The sequence below is a fragment of the Bubalus bubalis genome, chromosome 5 (assembly GCF_019923935.1).
Source record: "Bubalus bubalis isolate 160015118507 breed Murrah chromosome 5, NDDB_SH_1, whole genome shotgun sequence".
NCBI classification, from domain to species: Eukaryota; Metazoa; Chordata; class Mammalia; order Artiodactyla; family Bovidae; genus Bubalus; species Bubalus bubalis.
The window spans coordinates 107,678,440-107,694,632 of record NC_059161.1 but is presented as its reverse complement, the minus strand read 5'-3'; the positions used below and the strand labels follow the sequence as shown (position 1 = coordinate 107,694,632).

General features: G+C 38.9%; 1 protein-coding gene across 1 annotated transcript; it reads left to right on the top strand.

Annotated features, from left to right (window-relative positions):
- The first annotated feature begins 1,990 nt into the window (after positions 1-1,990).
- On the top strand, positions 1,991-2,923 carry LOC123465759 (olfactory receptor 8B3-like). Its single transcript, XM_045165624.1, has one exon. The coding sequence runs from the start codon at positions 1,991-1,993 to the stop codon at positions 2,921-2,923; it is 933 nt and encodes a 310-aa protein (XP_045021559.1).
- Positions 2,924-16,193: the final 13,270 nt, after the last annotated feature.

Genomic DNA, 16,193 nt, shown 5'->3' with positions numbered 1-16,193 from the left:
ACTTCCCTTGTGGCACAGATGGTAAAGAATCCATCTGCAATGAGGGAAACATGGGTTTGATCCCTGGACAGGGAAGATCCCCTGGATGAGTATATGGCAACCCACTTCAGTATCCTTGCCTGGAGAATCCTCAAGGACAGAGGAATCTGGTCGGTCACAGTCCATGGGGCCACAAAGAGTTGGACAAGACTGAGTGACTAAGTATAGCAACAGCAATGATTTTCTAGGACTCATTTCTGAATCATATTTTCCAGAATTGCTCTTATGGTAAGCTTAAATATGTCTGGCTTCATGCATAAACTGGGTGAAAGACTCTCTTAACAAGTTTCTGAATTTCTTACATACTTGCTACATAAATTGTTTTTGCATCAGTTGTTTTTGTAGGAAAAAAGAGACTAGGGCTTCCTCTTCATTTCTGTAATCTAAATGAACAGAAAATGGGAGTTTTGCCTCTTCTTTGGGGAATGGAAAATCCCGAAGTGAAGGGAAAACTTGAGTAAACTATGGATTCTCTAAGGGACTAAGGACAGGTTAAGCTACAGACTGCAAATGCAATCCCCCCAGGTCCCTATTATACATAGACTGTTTCCCTGGGGAAGAGACTGAGCAAACTTCTGCCACATTTATAAGTGAGTGCATTATAGCATTATACTCACATTAAATCATCTGTGACTTACCAAGTGGCAAAAATAATAATAAAGAAGAATGTTTATTTTTCTCTGCTGCTTGAGTGAACTGAAAGTCATAAACAGAAATTATGATCTATATTTCTAAAAGATTTTGAAGTCAAATCAGAAAATACATGTGGGCTGAATTCTATTAGAATCAAAGGAACCAAAGCTTCAGAACCTGAAATTGCCCTACTAAGACCAGAGGGTAAAACCAATGATAAGAAAGCCCTGGGGTTTTCTGGAGAAAGGAAGGTGAGTTTCTGAATTTCATTTATTCATGTCCTTCTTGTTTGAAATGGAAGTCCAAGGATCTAATATATGATTATTTCCCAATTTTGCCTCCTGAGACTCACATAAATCTTAGAAAAATATCTATTCAAGACATGGATCAGTGAATGCTCAGAGACATGGGGCCTAAAAGGATGCATTAGATCAGTCAGTAAGTTCCCTCTCCATGGATGGAAGTCTCACTCATCTACAATTACAGTTTTTACTCTGTGATGTGGGGTAGAGAGTTAACCTCTTGTAGACTCTGGCCTACAATGGCAGCCCACTCAAGTACTCTTGCCTGGAAAATCCCATGGATGGAGGAGCCTGGTAGGCTGCAGTCCATGGGGTTGCTAAGATTAGGACATGACTGAGTGACTTCACTTTGACTTTTCACTTTCATGCATTGGAGAAGGAAATGGCAACCCACTCCAGTGTTCTTGCCTGGAGAATCCCAGGGATGGGGGAGACTGGTGGGCTGCTGTCTATGGGGTCGCACAGAATCAAACACAACTGAAGTGACTTAGCAGCAGACTCTGGCCATTTAGTTTTAGTTAAGAAGCAATTTTCTTTGTTCTTACCCTACCAGTCTAATCTGCTTTAAAGAGCAGCACTTAATCACTAGAGTCTCTGTCTATAGTCTTACTGGTGAGGGGAGACTCCAAGTGAAAGGAGAAATGTTGAGATATGGGAAGAATGAGTTGATCCTGGTCCAAACCTCTCCTTTATCCACTGTTTGTTTTTTCCCCCAAGCAGTCAAGTCTGCACAGGGCAGTGGTTTCTTTCTTCTGTAGGCTAAGTTTTGATACTCTTTCCTATTTAGTTTATAAAGACCAAAAAAGGCAAAATTCCCTGTCACTCCATTTCATGATAATGGTTAACACATTTCCATGAGAGAGTAGGTAAGACAATTCCATAAGTCCAGTCTGAGTTACTGTCAGATATCCCCAGCCCAAACACCACACTTGTGAGAGGAGATACTGTGTGAAAATTGAATCATTGCTCTCTATGTAACCTTTTTATTCTGTGCTCACAGATCACCTTAGAGAAGAATGGCTCCTGGAAATGGCTCTTTAGTGACCGAATTCATTCTGTTGGGATTAACCAACCAGCCAGATCTCCAACTCCCTCTATTCTTCCTGTTCCTAGGAATGTACATGGTCACTGTGCTGGGAAATCTGGGATTGATAATGCTAATTGCACTGAATTCACACCTACACACCCCCATGTACTTTTTCCTTTTTAACTTGTCCTTCATAGACCTCTGTTATTCTTCTGTATTTACACCCAAAATGCTGATTAACTTCATATCAAAAAAGAATATTATTTCTTATGTGGGTTGCATGACCCAGCTCTACTTTTTCAGTTTTTTTATCATTTCTGAAATCTATGTGCTAACATCAATGGCCTATGACCGCTATGTGGCCATCTGTAAGCCACTCTTGTATAATGTTGTTATGTCCCCTAAAGTGTGTTCCAGCCTTATGCTTGGTTCCTACTTGATGTCATTTTCTGGTGCCATGGCTCACACTGGATGCATGCTGAGACTGACCTTCTGTGATGCAAACACCATCAACCATTATTTCTGTGACATCCTCCCTCTGCTCCAGCTCTCCTGCACAAGTACCTATGTCAGTGAGCTGGAAATGTTCATCGTGGTAGGCATCAATATCATTGTGCCCAGTCTCACCATCTTTGTCTCTTATGGTCTCATCCTCACCAACATTCTCCACATCAGCTCCACAGAGGGCAGGTCCAAAGCCTTCAGCACCTGCAGTTCACACATCATTGCTGTTTCTCTCTTCTTTGGATCAGGGACATTCATGTATCTCAAACCACCTTCTGCTGTGTCTATGGATGAGGGGAAAATCTCTTCTGTCTTTTACACCAATATGGTTCCTATGATGAACCCATTAATCTACAGCTTGAGGAACAAAGACGTTAAACTTGCTCTGAGAAAAACCCTGAGTAGGAGACAGTTTTAATTAGAACTGTCTGTGTGCATGTGTTATAGGAGAGTGATATTGAGTGTTTAATTTTAATGACAATCTTCTTACCATATTTTTATTATCTTTTTTACCTAGTATTTTAAATAAATTTGAGTCCTATTTATATAATTTATTTCCATTTTTATATATTTTGTTCACTGTTTTCAAGATACATGTCATCTCTTTTTCTTGCATAGTAATAACATTAAATAGTGAATATATTATCTCTTTTCATTATCATTTTGAAATTATTTTTCCACTGGGAAAAGATGAATGGTCTCCAAATAGTGAATTACATAACACTAGACTGAAAACATATCACTAGGGTTGCTTTTATCTATCAACTTGCAGTAAGAAGGATAAATGAGGATAAATGCTCTGTTTCTACTCTTATCTTCCCATATTTCACTTGGCAATAATATATCTTCTTTAAATACCAGAGACTGGTGGTTCTAAGAGTATCAAGGACAATCCATTTCCCATCCATAAGCTTTTGGTGAAGAGTTTTATTTTTCACCTTTGTAAGTAAAATTGACACATAGCCAATCATCAAAATACATGTCTTGCATGGGTGGGAAAGTGAATCCAAGACTGGATAATGATTTACTTTAAGTCACACAGCTTTAGAAAGAAAAATTATAGACTAAATTCTGATCATTCTGACTTCAAATGTATTATTCTTTAGTATGTTCTATTCACTCTTGATTATGTTATTCTATTTCAATGAACATGAAATATAAAAAAACATTCTTGATTTAAAGTTGACTCTTCTCTGTCTCAGAATGACATATGAATTTTTCTTTAACTGGGTAATCCTTTCTTTTCTTTTTAGCAAAACAGCTTGACTGTCTTTTGCTGTTGTTGTTATCAGAAAGAGAAAGTTCTTTGGGATCATATAGAGATGGTTTGCTCAAAAAGGGAAATTACTATTTCTGCAAAATTAAAAACCTGAATTTGGAATGCTTTTAAGTGTTTGTACTTCAGAAAACAGGGCATGAGCATTAAGGATGCTCAGATCAGATCAGATCAGTTGCTCAGTCGTCTCCGACTCTATGCGACCCCATAAATCGCAGCATGCCAGGCCTCCCTGTCCATCACCAACTCCCGGAGTTAACCCAGACTCACGTCCATCAAGTCAGTGATGCCATCCAGCCATCTCATCCTCTGTCATCCCCTTCTCCTCCTGCCCCCAATCCCTCCCAGCATCAGAGTCTTTTCCAATGAGTCAACTCTTCGCATGAGGTGGCCAAAGTACTGGAGTTTCAGCTTTAGCATCATTCCTTCCAAAGAAATCCCAGGGCTGATCTCCTTCAGAATGGACTGGCTGGATCTCCTTGCAGTCCAAGGGACTCTCAAGAGTCTTCTCCAACACCACAGTTCAAAAGCATCAATTCTTAGGTGCTCAGCTTTCTTCACAGTCCAACTCTCACATCCATACATGACCACTGGAAAAACCATAGCCTTGACTAGACGAACCTTTGTTGTCAAGGTAATGTATATGCTTTTGAATATGCTATCTAGGTTGGTCATAACTTTCCTTCCAAGGAGTAAGCATCTTTTAATTTCATGGCTGCAGTCACCATCTGTAGTGATTTTGGAGCCCAGAAAAATAAAGTCTGACACTGTTTCCACTGTTTCCCCATCTATTTCCCATGAAGTGATGGGACCAGATGCCATGATCTTCATTTTCTGAATGTTGAGCTTTAAACCAACTTTTTCATTCTCCACTTTCATTTTCATCAAGAGGCTTTTGAGTTCCTCTTCACTTTCTGCCGTAAGAGTGGTGTCATCTGAATATCTGAGGTTATTGATATTTCTCCTGGTAATCTTGATTCCAGCTTGCATTTTTTTCCAGTCCAGCGTTTCTCATGATGTACTCTGCATATAAGTTAAATAAACAGGGTGACAATATACAGCCTTGATGTACTCCTTTACCTATTTGGAACCATTCTGCTGTTCCATGTCCAGTTCTAACTGTTGCTTCCTGACCTGCATACAAATTTCTCAAGAGGTAGTTCAGGTGGTCTGGTATTCCCATCTGTTTCAGAATTTTCCACAGTTTACTGTGATCCACACAGTCAAAGGCTTTGGCATAGTCAATAAAGCAGAAATAGATGTTTTTCTGGAACTCTCTTGCTTTTTCCATGATCCAGCGGATGTTGGCAATTTGATCTCTGGTTCCTCTGCCTTTTCTAAAACTAGCTTGAACATCCGGAAGTTCACAGTTCACATATTGCTGAAGCCTGGCTTGGAGAATTTTGAGCATTACTTTATTAGCATGTGAGATGAGTGCAATTGTGCAGTAGTTTGAGCATTCTTTGGCATTGCCTTTCTTTGGGATTGGAATGCAAACTGACCTTTTCTAGTCCTGTGGCCATTGCTGAGTTTTCCAAATTTGTGGGCATATTGAGTGCAGCACTTTAACAGCATCATCTTTCACAATTTGGAATAGCTCAACTGGAATTCCATCACCTCCACTAGCTTTGTTCCTAGTGATGCTTTCTAAGGCCCACTTGACTTCACATTCCAGGATGTCTGGCTCTAGGTGAGTGATCACACCATCGTGATTATCTGGGTCATGAAGATCTTTTTTGTACAGTTCTTCTGTGAATTCTTGCCATCTCTTCTTAATATCTTCTGCTTTTGTTAGGTCCATACCATTTCTGTCCTTTATCGAGCCCACCTTTGCATGAAATGTTCCTTTGGTATCTCTGATTTTCTTGAAGAGATCCCTAGTCTTTCCCATTCTGTTGTTTTCCTCTATTTCTTTGCATTGATCACTGAAGAAGGCTTTCTTATCTCTTCTTGCTATTCTTTGGAACTCTGTATTCAGATATTTATATCTTTCCTTTTCTCCTTTGCTTTTCGCTTCTCTTCTTTTCACAGCTATTTGTAAGGCCTCCCCAGACAGCCATTTTGCTTTTTTGCATTTCTTTTCCATGGGGATGGTCTTGATCCCTGTCTCCTGTACAATGTCACGAACCTCATTCCATAGTTCATCAGGCACTCTATCTATCAGATCTAGGCCCTTAAATCTATTTCTCACTTCCACTGTATAATCATAAGGGATTTGATTTAGGTCATACCTGAATGGTCTAGAGGTTTTCCCTACTTTCTTCAATTTCAGTCTGAATTTGGCAATAAGGAGTTCATGGTCTGAGCCACAGTCAGCTCCTGGTCTTGTTTTTGCTAACTGTATAGAGCTTCTCCATCTTTGGCTGCAGAGAATATAATCAATCTGATTTCGGTGTTGACCATCTGGTGATGTCCATGCATAGAGTCTTCTCTTGTGTTGTTGGAAGAGGGTGTTTGTTATGACCAGTGCATTTTCTTGGCAAAACTCTATTAGTCTTTGCCCTGCTTCATCCCGTATTCGAAGGCCAGGTTTGCCTGTTACTCCAGGTGTTTCTTGCCTTCCTACTTTTGCATTCCAGTCCCCTATAATGAAAAGGACATCTTTTTTGGGTGTTAGTTCTAAAAGGTCTTGTAGGTCTTCATAGAACTGTTAAACTTCAGCTTCTTCAGCATTACTGGTTGGGGCATAGACTTGGATTACTGTGATATTGAATGGTTTGCCTTGTAAACGAACAGAGATCATTCTGTCATTTTGAGATTGCATCCAAGTACTGCATTTCGGACTCTTTTGCTGGCCATGATGGCCACTCCATTTCTTCTAAGGGATTCCTGCCCACAGTAGTAGATATAATGGTCATCTGAGTTAAATTCACCCATTCCAGTCCATTTCAGTTCACTGATTCCTAGAATGTCGACATTCACTCTTGCCATCTCTTGTTTGACCACTTCCAATTTGCCTTGATTCATGGACCTGACATTCCAGGTTCCTATGCAATATTGCTCTTTACAGCATTGGACCTTGCTTCTATCACCAGTCACATCCACAGCTGGGTATTGTTTTTACTTTGACTCCATCCCTTCATTCTTTCTGGAGTTATTTCTCCACTGATCTCCAGTAGCATATTGGGCACCTACTGACCTGGGGAGTTTCTCTTCCAGTATCCTATCATTTTGCCTTTTCATACTGTTCATGGGGTTTTCAAGGCAAGGATACTGAAGTGGTTTGCCATTCCCTTCTCCAGGGACCACATTCTGTCAGATCTCTCCACCATGACCCTCCTGTCTTAGGTTGCCCCACGGGCATGGCTTAGTTTCATTGAGTTAGACAAGGCTGTGGTCCTAGTGTTATTATGTCATGACTCAAAGAGCATATGGTCAATAAATAAGGTGTTCCAGCGTGGGACACAGTCGTGAGATTTAGGGACCTGGGCTTCCCTTGTGGTAAAGTATCTTCCTTCAATGTGGAAGACCTGGGTTTGATCCATGGGTTGGGAAGATCCCCTGGAGAAGGGAACCCACTCCACTATTCTGGCCTGGAGAATTCCATGCACTGTATAGCCATGGGATTACAAAGAATCCTACAAGGCATCAGTTACAGGAGATAAATCATGAGGAGTAATTGCATCAAGAAAAGAAAAAGTAATTTGCACAGAAAAGTTTTGGATAATGAAAATCTTTATCTATGGACTCACTCCTTGTGCAAGACCCTAGATACTATTGAAATCATAGGATTTTTCTAGAAAAGATGAAAGCTTAAGTTATTTATGATTTAAAATGTTAAAGCAACAGGACTAGATGATTTTGAACAAGTAGATTATTTCTGGTTTTGCTGGATTCTGTGTGCTACACTCATATGGAGTTTTAGGTACAGAAACATCAAATTGCAGCTGGGAGAATAATGACAACGTGAAAGAAATATTTGGAGAATAAAGCAAATTATGACAAGAATGTTGGATTATTTTTTGAAAGTAAAAGTGTGCTACTTTAAAAATCCTCAATATGCTGTATCAGTGACCCTGTAATCATTTTCTAAGATATTTTGAAAAATATTAATTACCAAACACTCTTCTTAAACTCCAGTCAGTATTTTGAAATTTGGCAAAGCTGACTTTTTACTTTTTTTTTTTTTTTTTTTGAGATGATCAGCATAACTAAATGTTTTTTGAGATGTTCAGCATAACTAAATCCTTGGCTAATATTTCTAGATGACCACTCTTTTTCCATCTCCTGACTGCAATATGGACATGACTGATTATTCCTTAACAAGATCTATTTACCTAAAATTGTTGATCTTGGTTAGAGTTTTGTTTGTTTAAACTAGTATTTCTCTCTATAAACTTGTTTTACAAATGGAAGCAAATGCATCTAAACAAGTGAACTTAACTGGGCCATTTGAAAACCTACAGAATACTGATGCATGTACTCTATTACATATTTTATAACAATTTGAGGATCCCCAAGAGTAAATTAAGCCTGATCACTAATCTTTCATTTTGTGTGCCTCAAAATTAGAATGAAATCTGTTCATTAATACAAAAGAACAGCTCTTTATAATGAGTAATGTATATCTTTGGTTAATCTGAAAAAAAATATAAATAACTTAAAATACAATTTTTAATAATTACAGGTAGTAACCTTGTAAAGGAGGCAACCTTGCTGATTGTTTGGCAACTTAATCATGTTTTAGTTAGCAATCGAACTGTGCATCTCTCTACTTGGACTTCTTTTAAGTGGAGGGGGAATCAAGCCAGAGGATTTTTTTTTTCCTCCATTTTATTTTATTTTATTTTTTAACTTTACAATATTGTATTGGTTTTGAAATATATCAACATGAATCTGCCACAGGTATACATGTGCTCCCCATCCCTCTGGGTCGTCCCAGTGCACCAGCCCCAAGCATCCAGTATTGCGCATCGAACCTGGACTGGCGACTCATTTCGTATATGATATTATACATGTTAAATGTTCAGTTCATTCGCTTTGACTGAACTGACTGTTTGTGACCCAATGGACTACAGCACACCAGGCTTCCCTGTCCTTTACCAACTCCCAGAACTCGCTGAAACTCATGTCCATCAATTCAGTGATGCCATCCAACCATCAGATCCTCTGTCATCTTTCTCCTCCTGCCTTCAGTCTTTCCCAGAATCAGCATCTTTTCTAATGACTCAGTTCTTCTCATTAGGTGGCCAAAGTATCAGCTCCTAAGCTTCAGCATCAGTCATCCCAATGAATATTCAAGAATGAGTTCTTTTAGGATTGACCGGTTTGATCTCCTTATAGTTCTTCCTTTCCTGAGTTATGTCATTGGCACTGACAGGTTTTGAAGGAAGTTATGGTTCTGCTGAAGGTGTTCCATCTTAGAGTCAACCTCATAAGCCCTGGATTTCTCCTGTGCCCATGAACCAGGACAGAGCTTTTCTAAGTTCATGTGAAATTGGATTCTTTTTCAAGTTGCTGCATCATGAATATGCATTTTCTTACCTAATTTAGCTAGACTAATGATTTCAAATATTATACAATATATTGGGAAGATTCTAAATAAGAGCTAGAGAACAAAGAAGATGTTTCAAAGAAGTCTACATTTAAAATTTCACATGGATTATTTTAATTTTCATTCATCAGAAATTCAATTGCTAACAGTTTCTTCCATCTCTCCCTTTTAAGGGTTGCCCCACTAAAAACAAATAAGTAAATTACATAATTGTGGTAGCTGCACAAGTCATTATTTTGTTTGTGGAGGCCCTCTTTTTTTGGAGCATTTTGAAAGCAAATTTTTGAGCATTTGATGCTTTTCTGTCAATAAGAGAGAGAAAACTATTATCATAGAATGATATTCTTCTCCCTCAAGATAAACTCATGTAGGTTTGTTTTTCACACAAAAACATATGTATTTCTAAAATGTGTTTTAGACATTTCTAAAATGTGTCCAAGACAATTGAGTGGTCTTTGAAAAGTAAACATTCTCCTTTCTTTTTTATGTTTTTGAGAAGGTTAAATTTTTGCAGCATATTTAAAGTGTGCAAGATACTTCAGTCAATCAGAACGGTACTTTCATGGCTTTTCATCAAAGTTAACTCTGATTCACTTTCTTCTTTAGTTTTAACCAAGCCTTAATCATAGTTTTAAGAAATATGTCTTTACTACATAGCTTCAATTTTCAAGTGGGTAATGGAGAACCACTGAAAGTTCTTGAACCAGGGAGGGACAGAGCTGTGCTTTCAGACCTTATTCTAGCAGTATTCAATTCAGTTCAGTTCAGTCGCTCAGTCGTGTCCGACTCTTTGTGACCACATGAACTGCAGCATGCCAGGCCTCCCTGTCCATCACCAACTCCCGGAGTTCACTCAAATCCACATCCATCGAGTCGGTGATGCCATCCAGCCATCTCATCCTCTGTCGTCCCCTTCTCCTCCTGCCCCCAATCCCTCCCAGTATCAGAGTCTTTTCCAATGAATCAACTCTTTGCATGAGGTGGCCAAAGTATTGGAGTTTCAGCTTTAGCATCAGTCCTTCCAGAGAACACCCAGGACTGATCTCCTTTAGAATGGACTGGTTGGATCTCCTTGCAGCATTGTTCATGAGCAAATAAGAGTGAATATATGAGAAAATGCTAAAATAAGAGTTATGTGCCTCTATAGTTCAACATTACACTAGTTCAGTTTAATCATAAAGCCAGAAGTTGTGTGGTGGCTGGGGGCAGGTAGGTGCGGGTCTTTGTCATTGTAAACATTGTGGTTAAGCATAAGAGAAGTTTTGAATGTATTCTGAAAGCTCTTAGATAAAAATAAGATGAGTTTCAGAAGTATTGATTGAGTTCTTTCTGTGTACTCAGCATTGTTCTTAGTTTCAGGATCCAAATAGTTAACAGGGCAGAATAAATGTTTGACCTAATAAAATATACAGTTTATAGAAAAGCATGAATTAAAAGGGGAAAGTTTGATGAATATTATAAAAAAGAATCTACTTAAATTTATGAAAACATGAGTAGTAACAGCTGATGTTTATTGACACTCATATGCCAATACTGGCCCAACCGTTTTACTTATTTTTTTATTCACTTGATTAACACAGCAGCTTAATGAAAGAGATGCTATTTTGACATTCCTTACTTCACGTAGGTGAACCTAGAGATTCAATAACTTGTCCAAAGTGTTATAGTATGTATAAGTGGAAGAAGGAAGGTAGGATTCAGAGGACTCTCTCTAATTCCATAACCCCTACTCTTTTCTATCATGAGAAAAATTGTTAATTTCAGTCACTGAAATGTTAAAGGAAATTAGCCAGTAGAAGAGTCAGGTAGAAATTTCAGGAAGATGTTAAAAGTATAAACTATAGAAGGGACATATTATATAACAAATTATTTCAGAGACATCTCAGATAGAGAACAACTGAAATGAGTCACTGCAACATTTGATGAATTCAGACAAAGAAATACAGAAACCTGTAAGTAGGTCTCTTGTGGAAATATGTCCATTTAGTAAATGCGAATAAAGAGGGAATGAGACAATGTAACAGCTTCCCCTTCAGAGGTGTAGATAATGAGGAGATGTGAATTCACTTTGGATCTAACTGAGGGATGTACAGTCCCTAGAATAAAGCAAAAATGAGTAAAAGAGTGAGTCTTTAAGGAAATAAAGACAGATCATGAACCAGGATCCAAAATTTCCTTATTCCATATTAAACATATAACCTACATTCTGGGGAAGACACCAGGCAAGCTTCTAACCTGTTTTTCACCAAATGCATTACATCCTTAAACTCACATTAAATCTTCTGGGTCTAATCAAGTAGCAAGTATTATAATAAAAAGATTATCTTCTTCTGTTGCTTGAGAACACTGAAAATGTCAGAAATTATAGAAGTTCACAAAGATTTCCAGGGCATATGTGAATTAATGTCTACTTCCTCTCCCCTAAAATCAAAGGGATCAAGCCTGGAAAACATGAAATGACATTTGCAGAACCAACTTGGTAAATACACAGGGTAAGGAGAAAGTCCTGAAGTTTTAAGATCAAAGTTGGGTGAGTTTCTGAATTTAATTTATAATACTTTTTCCTCATTTTGTGATCAAAGTCCAGGGACCTATCATATGTCCATTCTTTCTCATTTTGTGAAGCTGAGACTCAAGTAAAACTACAGGAAGCATTTGTTGGAGAAGAATCAGCTAATATTAGAGGGGCTCAAAGACATATCAGTCAGGAAGTTTTCCTCTAAGTAGGTGGATCTCTCACTCTTCTTCCTTTATGACTTTTACTCTGTGATAAGGTTGGTAACTTGATTCTCATAGACTTGGGTCCCCTCATCTTGAAGCAGTGTTCTTGGTTCCTGCCACATAAGGTCTAACCTTCAGGAGAAGACAGCACCAGATTGCTAGGGTCACTGCTTCCAGTTGGACTGGTGAAGGAAGAGTTGACATGAATGAAGGTTGGGATAGCATCAGGCTTTCACAGTGTGTATACTCTTTCATAGGAGGAGAAACTGGAAGAGCTGAGTTGTTCTCTAATGGAACCCTTTCACATGTGTCCACAGATTCCTTTAGAGAAGAATGGCTCTTGGAAATAGGTCTTTCCTGACTCAGTTCATTTTGATGGTAATAACAGACCAACCAGATCCCCAGATCCCCATTTTCTTCCTGTTCTAGGAATGTACATGGTCATTGTGATGGGGAACCTGGGCTTGATAATCTTAATTCAACTGGATTCACATCTACATACTTTTCCCTCTTTAACTTTTCCTTCATAGATCTCTGTTATTCTTCTGTGTTTGCACCAAAAATGCTAAGTAACTTCATTTCGAAGAAGATCATTTCTTACATGGGGCTCATGACTCAGCTCTACTTTTTCTGTTTTCTTGTCATTTCTGAAATCTATGTGCTGACATCAATGGCCTATGACCTCTATGTGGCCATCCGTAAGCCACTTTTGTATAACATTATGTCCCCTAAAGTGTGTTCCAGCCTTGTGCTTGGTTCCTCCTGGATGGCATTTTCTGGGCCATGGCTCACACTGGATACACGCAGAGACTGAACTTCTGTGATGCAAACACTATTAACCATTATTTCTGTGACATCCACCCTCTGCTTCAGCTCTTCTGCACAAGTACTCGGTCAATAAATTGGTTGTTTTCTCTGTGGTGGGCATCATCACTGTGCCCAGTCTCACCATCTTTATCTTTATGGTCTTATTTTCTCCAGTATCTTCCACATCAGTTCCACAGAGGGCAGATCCAAAGCCATCAGCACCTGCAGTTCCCACATCATTGCTGTTTCTCTCTTCTTTGGATCATGTGCATTTATATATCTTAAACCATCTTCTGCTGCATTTCTGGATGAACAAAACATCTCTTCTTTCTTTGACACCAATGTGGTTGCTATGATGAACCCCTTAATCTACAGCTTGAGACACAAAGATGTGAAAACTTCTCTGAGAAAAACTATATAGTTTTGATTAGAAACCACACCTCTTTTTGCAAATAATCACAGAATAGAGATATTCTCTTTTTAATTTTAATGATTTTTATTAGCAGTATTATTATCCTATTTTGTACCATATTGAAAGAAATTTTTGACATATCAATTTATTTATACTTATCAAATAGGAGACTTCTCTTCTTGTTCACCATTTTCATAATTTCCTTCCAAACATGTTCCCACTTATTAATACTATTTAGAAGAACATTTATTATCTTTTTTATCATTCATTATAATCAATTTATTTATTTATTATAATACATTTTCTGCATTAGTCTGAACTTAGCTTTCCCTGTGAAAATAGAAGACTGGCCAAAAAATCATCAAGTCAGGGAACATTCAGTTCAGTTCAGTTCAGTTCAGTCACTCAGTCATGTCCAACTCCTTGAAACCCCATGGGCTGCAGCACGCCAGGCCTCCCTGTCCATCACCAACTCCCGGAATTTACTCAAACTCATGTCCATCAAGTTGGTGATGCCCTCCAACCATCTCATCCTCTGTCATCCCCTTGTCCTCCCACCTTCAATCTTTCCCAGCATCAAGGTCTTTTCAAATGAGTCAGTTCTTTGCCTCAGGTAGCCAAAGTATTGGAATTTCAGCTTCAGCATCAGTCCTTCCAATGAATATTCAGGACTGATTTCCTTTAGGATGGATTGGTAGACTCTCCTTGCTATAGAAGGGACTCTCAAGAGTCTTCTCCAACACCACAGTTCAAAAGCATCAATTCTTTAGCACTCAGCTTTCTTTATAGTCCAACTCTCACATCCATATCTGACTCCTGGATAAACCACAGCTTTGACAAGACGGACCATTAGTGTGACATAATGTCACTGGGGATGTCTTATCTGCTAATTGCCTTTAGAAGCATGAATCTGAGAATGTTTCCTCTTCCCATCTTTTCAGGCTTCATTAAGCAAGATTATATCACATTTAATTTCTGAGGTGGAAGACTTCATAGTGACTATTAAGTATAACCCACTTTGTATCTGTAAGCACAGTGCATGCCTCCTTTAACAAACGATTTTGTTGCCTGCATGTATGGATTGTCAAAATATATTCGTTATATGTTTGGTACATAGAGTGGTTAATGATTTATTTATCAGTTCAGTTCAGTTCAGTTCGGTCACTCAGTAGTATCCGACTCTTTTCGACTCCATGAATCACAGCACACCAGGCTTTCCTGTCCATCACCAACTCCCGGAGTTCACTCAGACTCACATCCATCGAGTCAGTGATGTCATCCAGCCATCTCATCCTCTGTCGTCCCCTTCTCCTCCTGCCCCCAATCCCTCCCAGCATCAGAGTCTTTTCCAATGAGTCAACTCTTCGCATGAGGTGGCCAAAGTACTGGAGTTTCAGCTTTAGCATCATTCCTTCCAAAGAACACCCAGGACTGATCTCCTTTAGAATGGACTGGTTGGATCTCTTTGCAGTCCAAGGGACTCTCAAGAGTCTACTCCAACACCACAATTCAAAAGCATCAATAATTTGGCGTTCAGCTTTCTTCACAGTCCAACTCTCACATCCATACATGACCACTGGAAAACTCATAGCCTTGACTAGATGGACCTTTGTTGGCAAAGTAATGTCTCTGCTTCTTAATATGCTATCTAGGTTGGTCATAACTTTCCTTCAAAGGGGTAAGTATCTTTTAATTTCATGGCTGCAGTCACTATCTGCAGTGATTTTGGAGCCCCAAAAAATAAAGTCTGACACTGTTTCCACTGAATCCCCATCTATTTCCCATGAAGTGATGGGACCAGATGCCATGATCTTAGTTTTCTGAATGTTGTGACAAGGGAAGTTACTTAATTCTCATAGACTATCTTCTTGGATTAGAAATACAATTCTTGGTTCTGACCACATGAAGTCTAATGTGTATTAGAAACCAGTGCCAGGTTACTAGGGTCATTGAAAGTGGAAATGTTGAGATGAGAGTAGAACAATAGTGTCCTAATCCAATCTTCTTCTCCCTTGGCTTTTCTAAGGGAGAAGATAGCAAACATACCTGCTACCTTATGCAAAGCAGGTATGTTTGCCTATGGTAGCACGGGCCTTCCCTCTGTAGGCTCTCTGTGATTTCCTTTAGGATGAACTGGTTGGGTTTCCTTGCAGTCCAAGGGACTTCAAGAGTCTTCTTTAACACCACAGTTTAAAAGCACCAATTCTTCGGCACTCAGCTTTCTTTATAGTCCAACTCTCACATCCATACATGACTACTGGACAAACCATAGCTTTGATTAGATGGACCTTTGTTGTTAAAGTAATGTCTTTGCTTTTTAATATGCTATCTAGGTTGGTCATAGCTTTTCTCCCAAGAGCAAGTGTCTTTTACTTTCATGGCTGTAGTCACAATCTGCAGTGATTTTGGGGCCCCAAAAAATAAAGTCTGCCACTGTTTCCACTGTTTTCCCATCTATTTCCCATGAAGTGATGGGACCAGATGCCATGATCTTAGTTTTCTGAATGTTGAGTTTCAAACCAACTTTTTCACTCTCCTCTTTCACTTTCATCAAGATACACTTTAGTTCTTCTTCACTTTCTTCCACAAAGGTGGTGTCATCTGCATATTTGAGGTTATTGATATTTCTCCTGGCAATCTCGATTCCAGTTTATGCTTCATCCAGCCATGCATTTTGCATGGTGTACACTGCATATATGTTAAATAAGCAAGGTGACAATATACAGCCTTGACATACTCATTTCCCAATATGGAACACGTCTGTTGTTCCATGTCCAGTTCTAACTGTTGTTTCTTGACCTGCTTGCAGATTTCTAAGGAGGCAGGTTAGGTGGACTGGTATTCCCATCTCTTTAAGGATTTTCCACAGTTTGTTGTGGTCCACACAAAGTCTTTGGCATAGTCAAAAAAGCAAAAGTAGATTTTTTTTGTGGAACTCTCTTGCTTTTTCGATGACCCAGTAGATGTTGGCAATTTGA

What these genes read in the sequence shown, in the direction of transcription:
- LOC123465759 (XM_045165624.1), top strand. Translation starts at nt 1,991, where the DNA reads ATGGCTCCTGGAAATGGCTCTTTAGTGACCGAATTCATTCTGTTGGGA.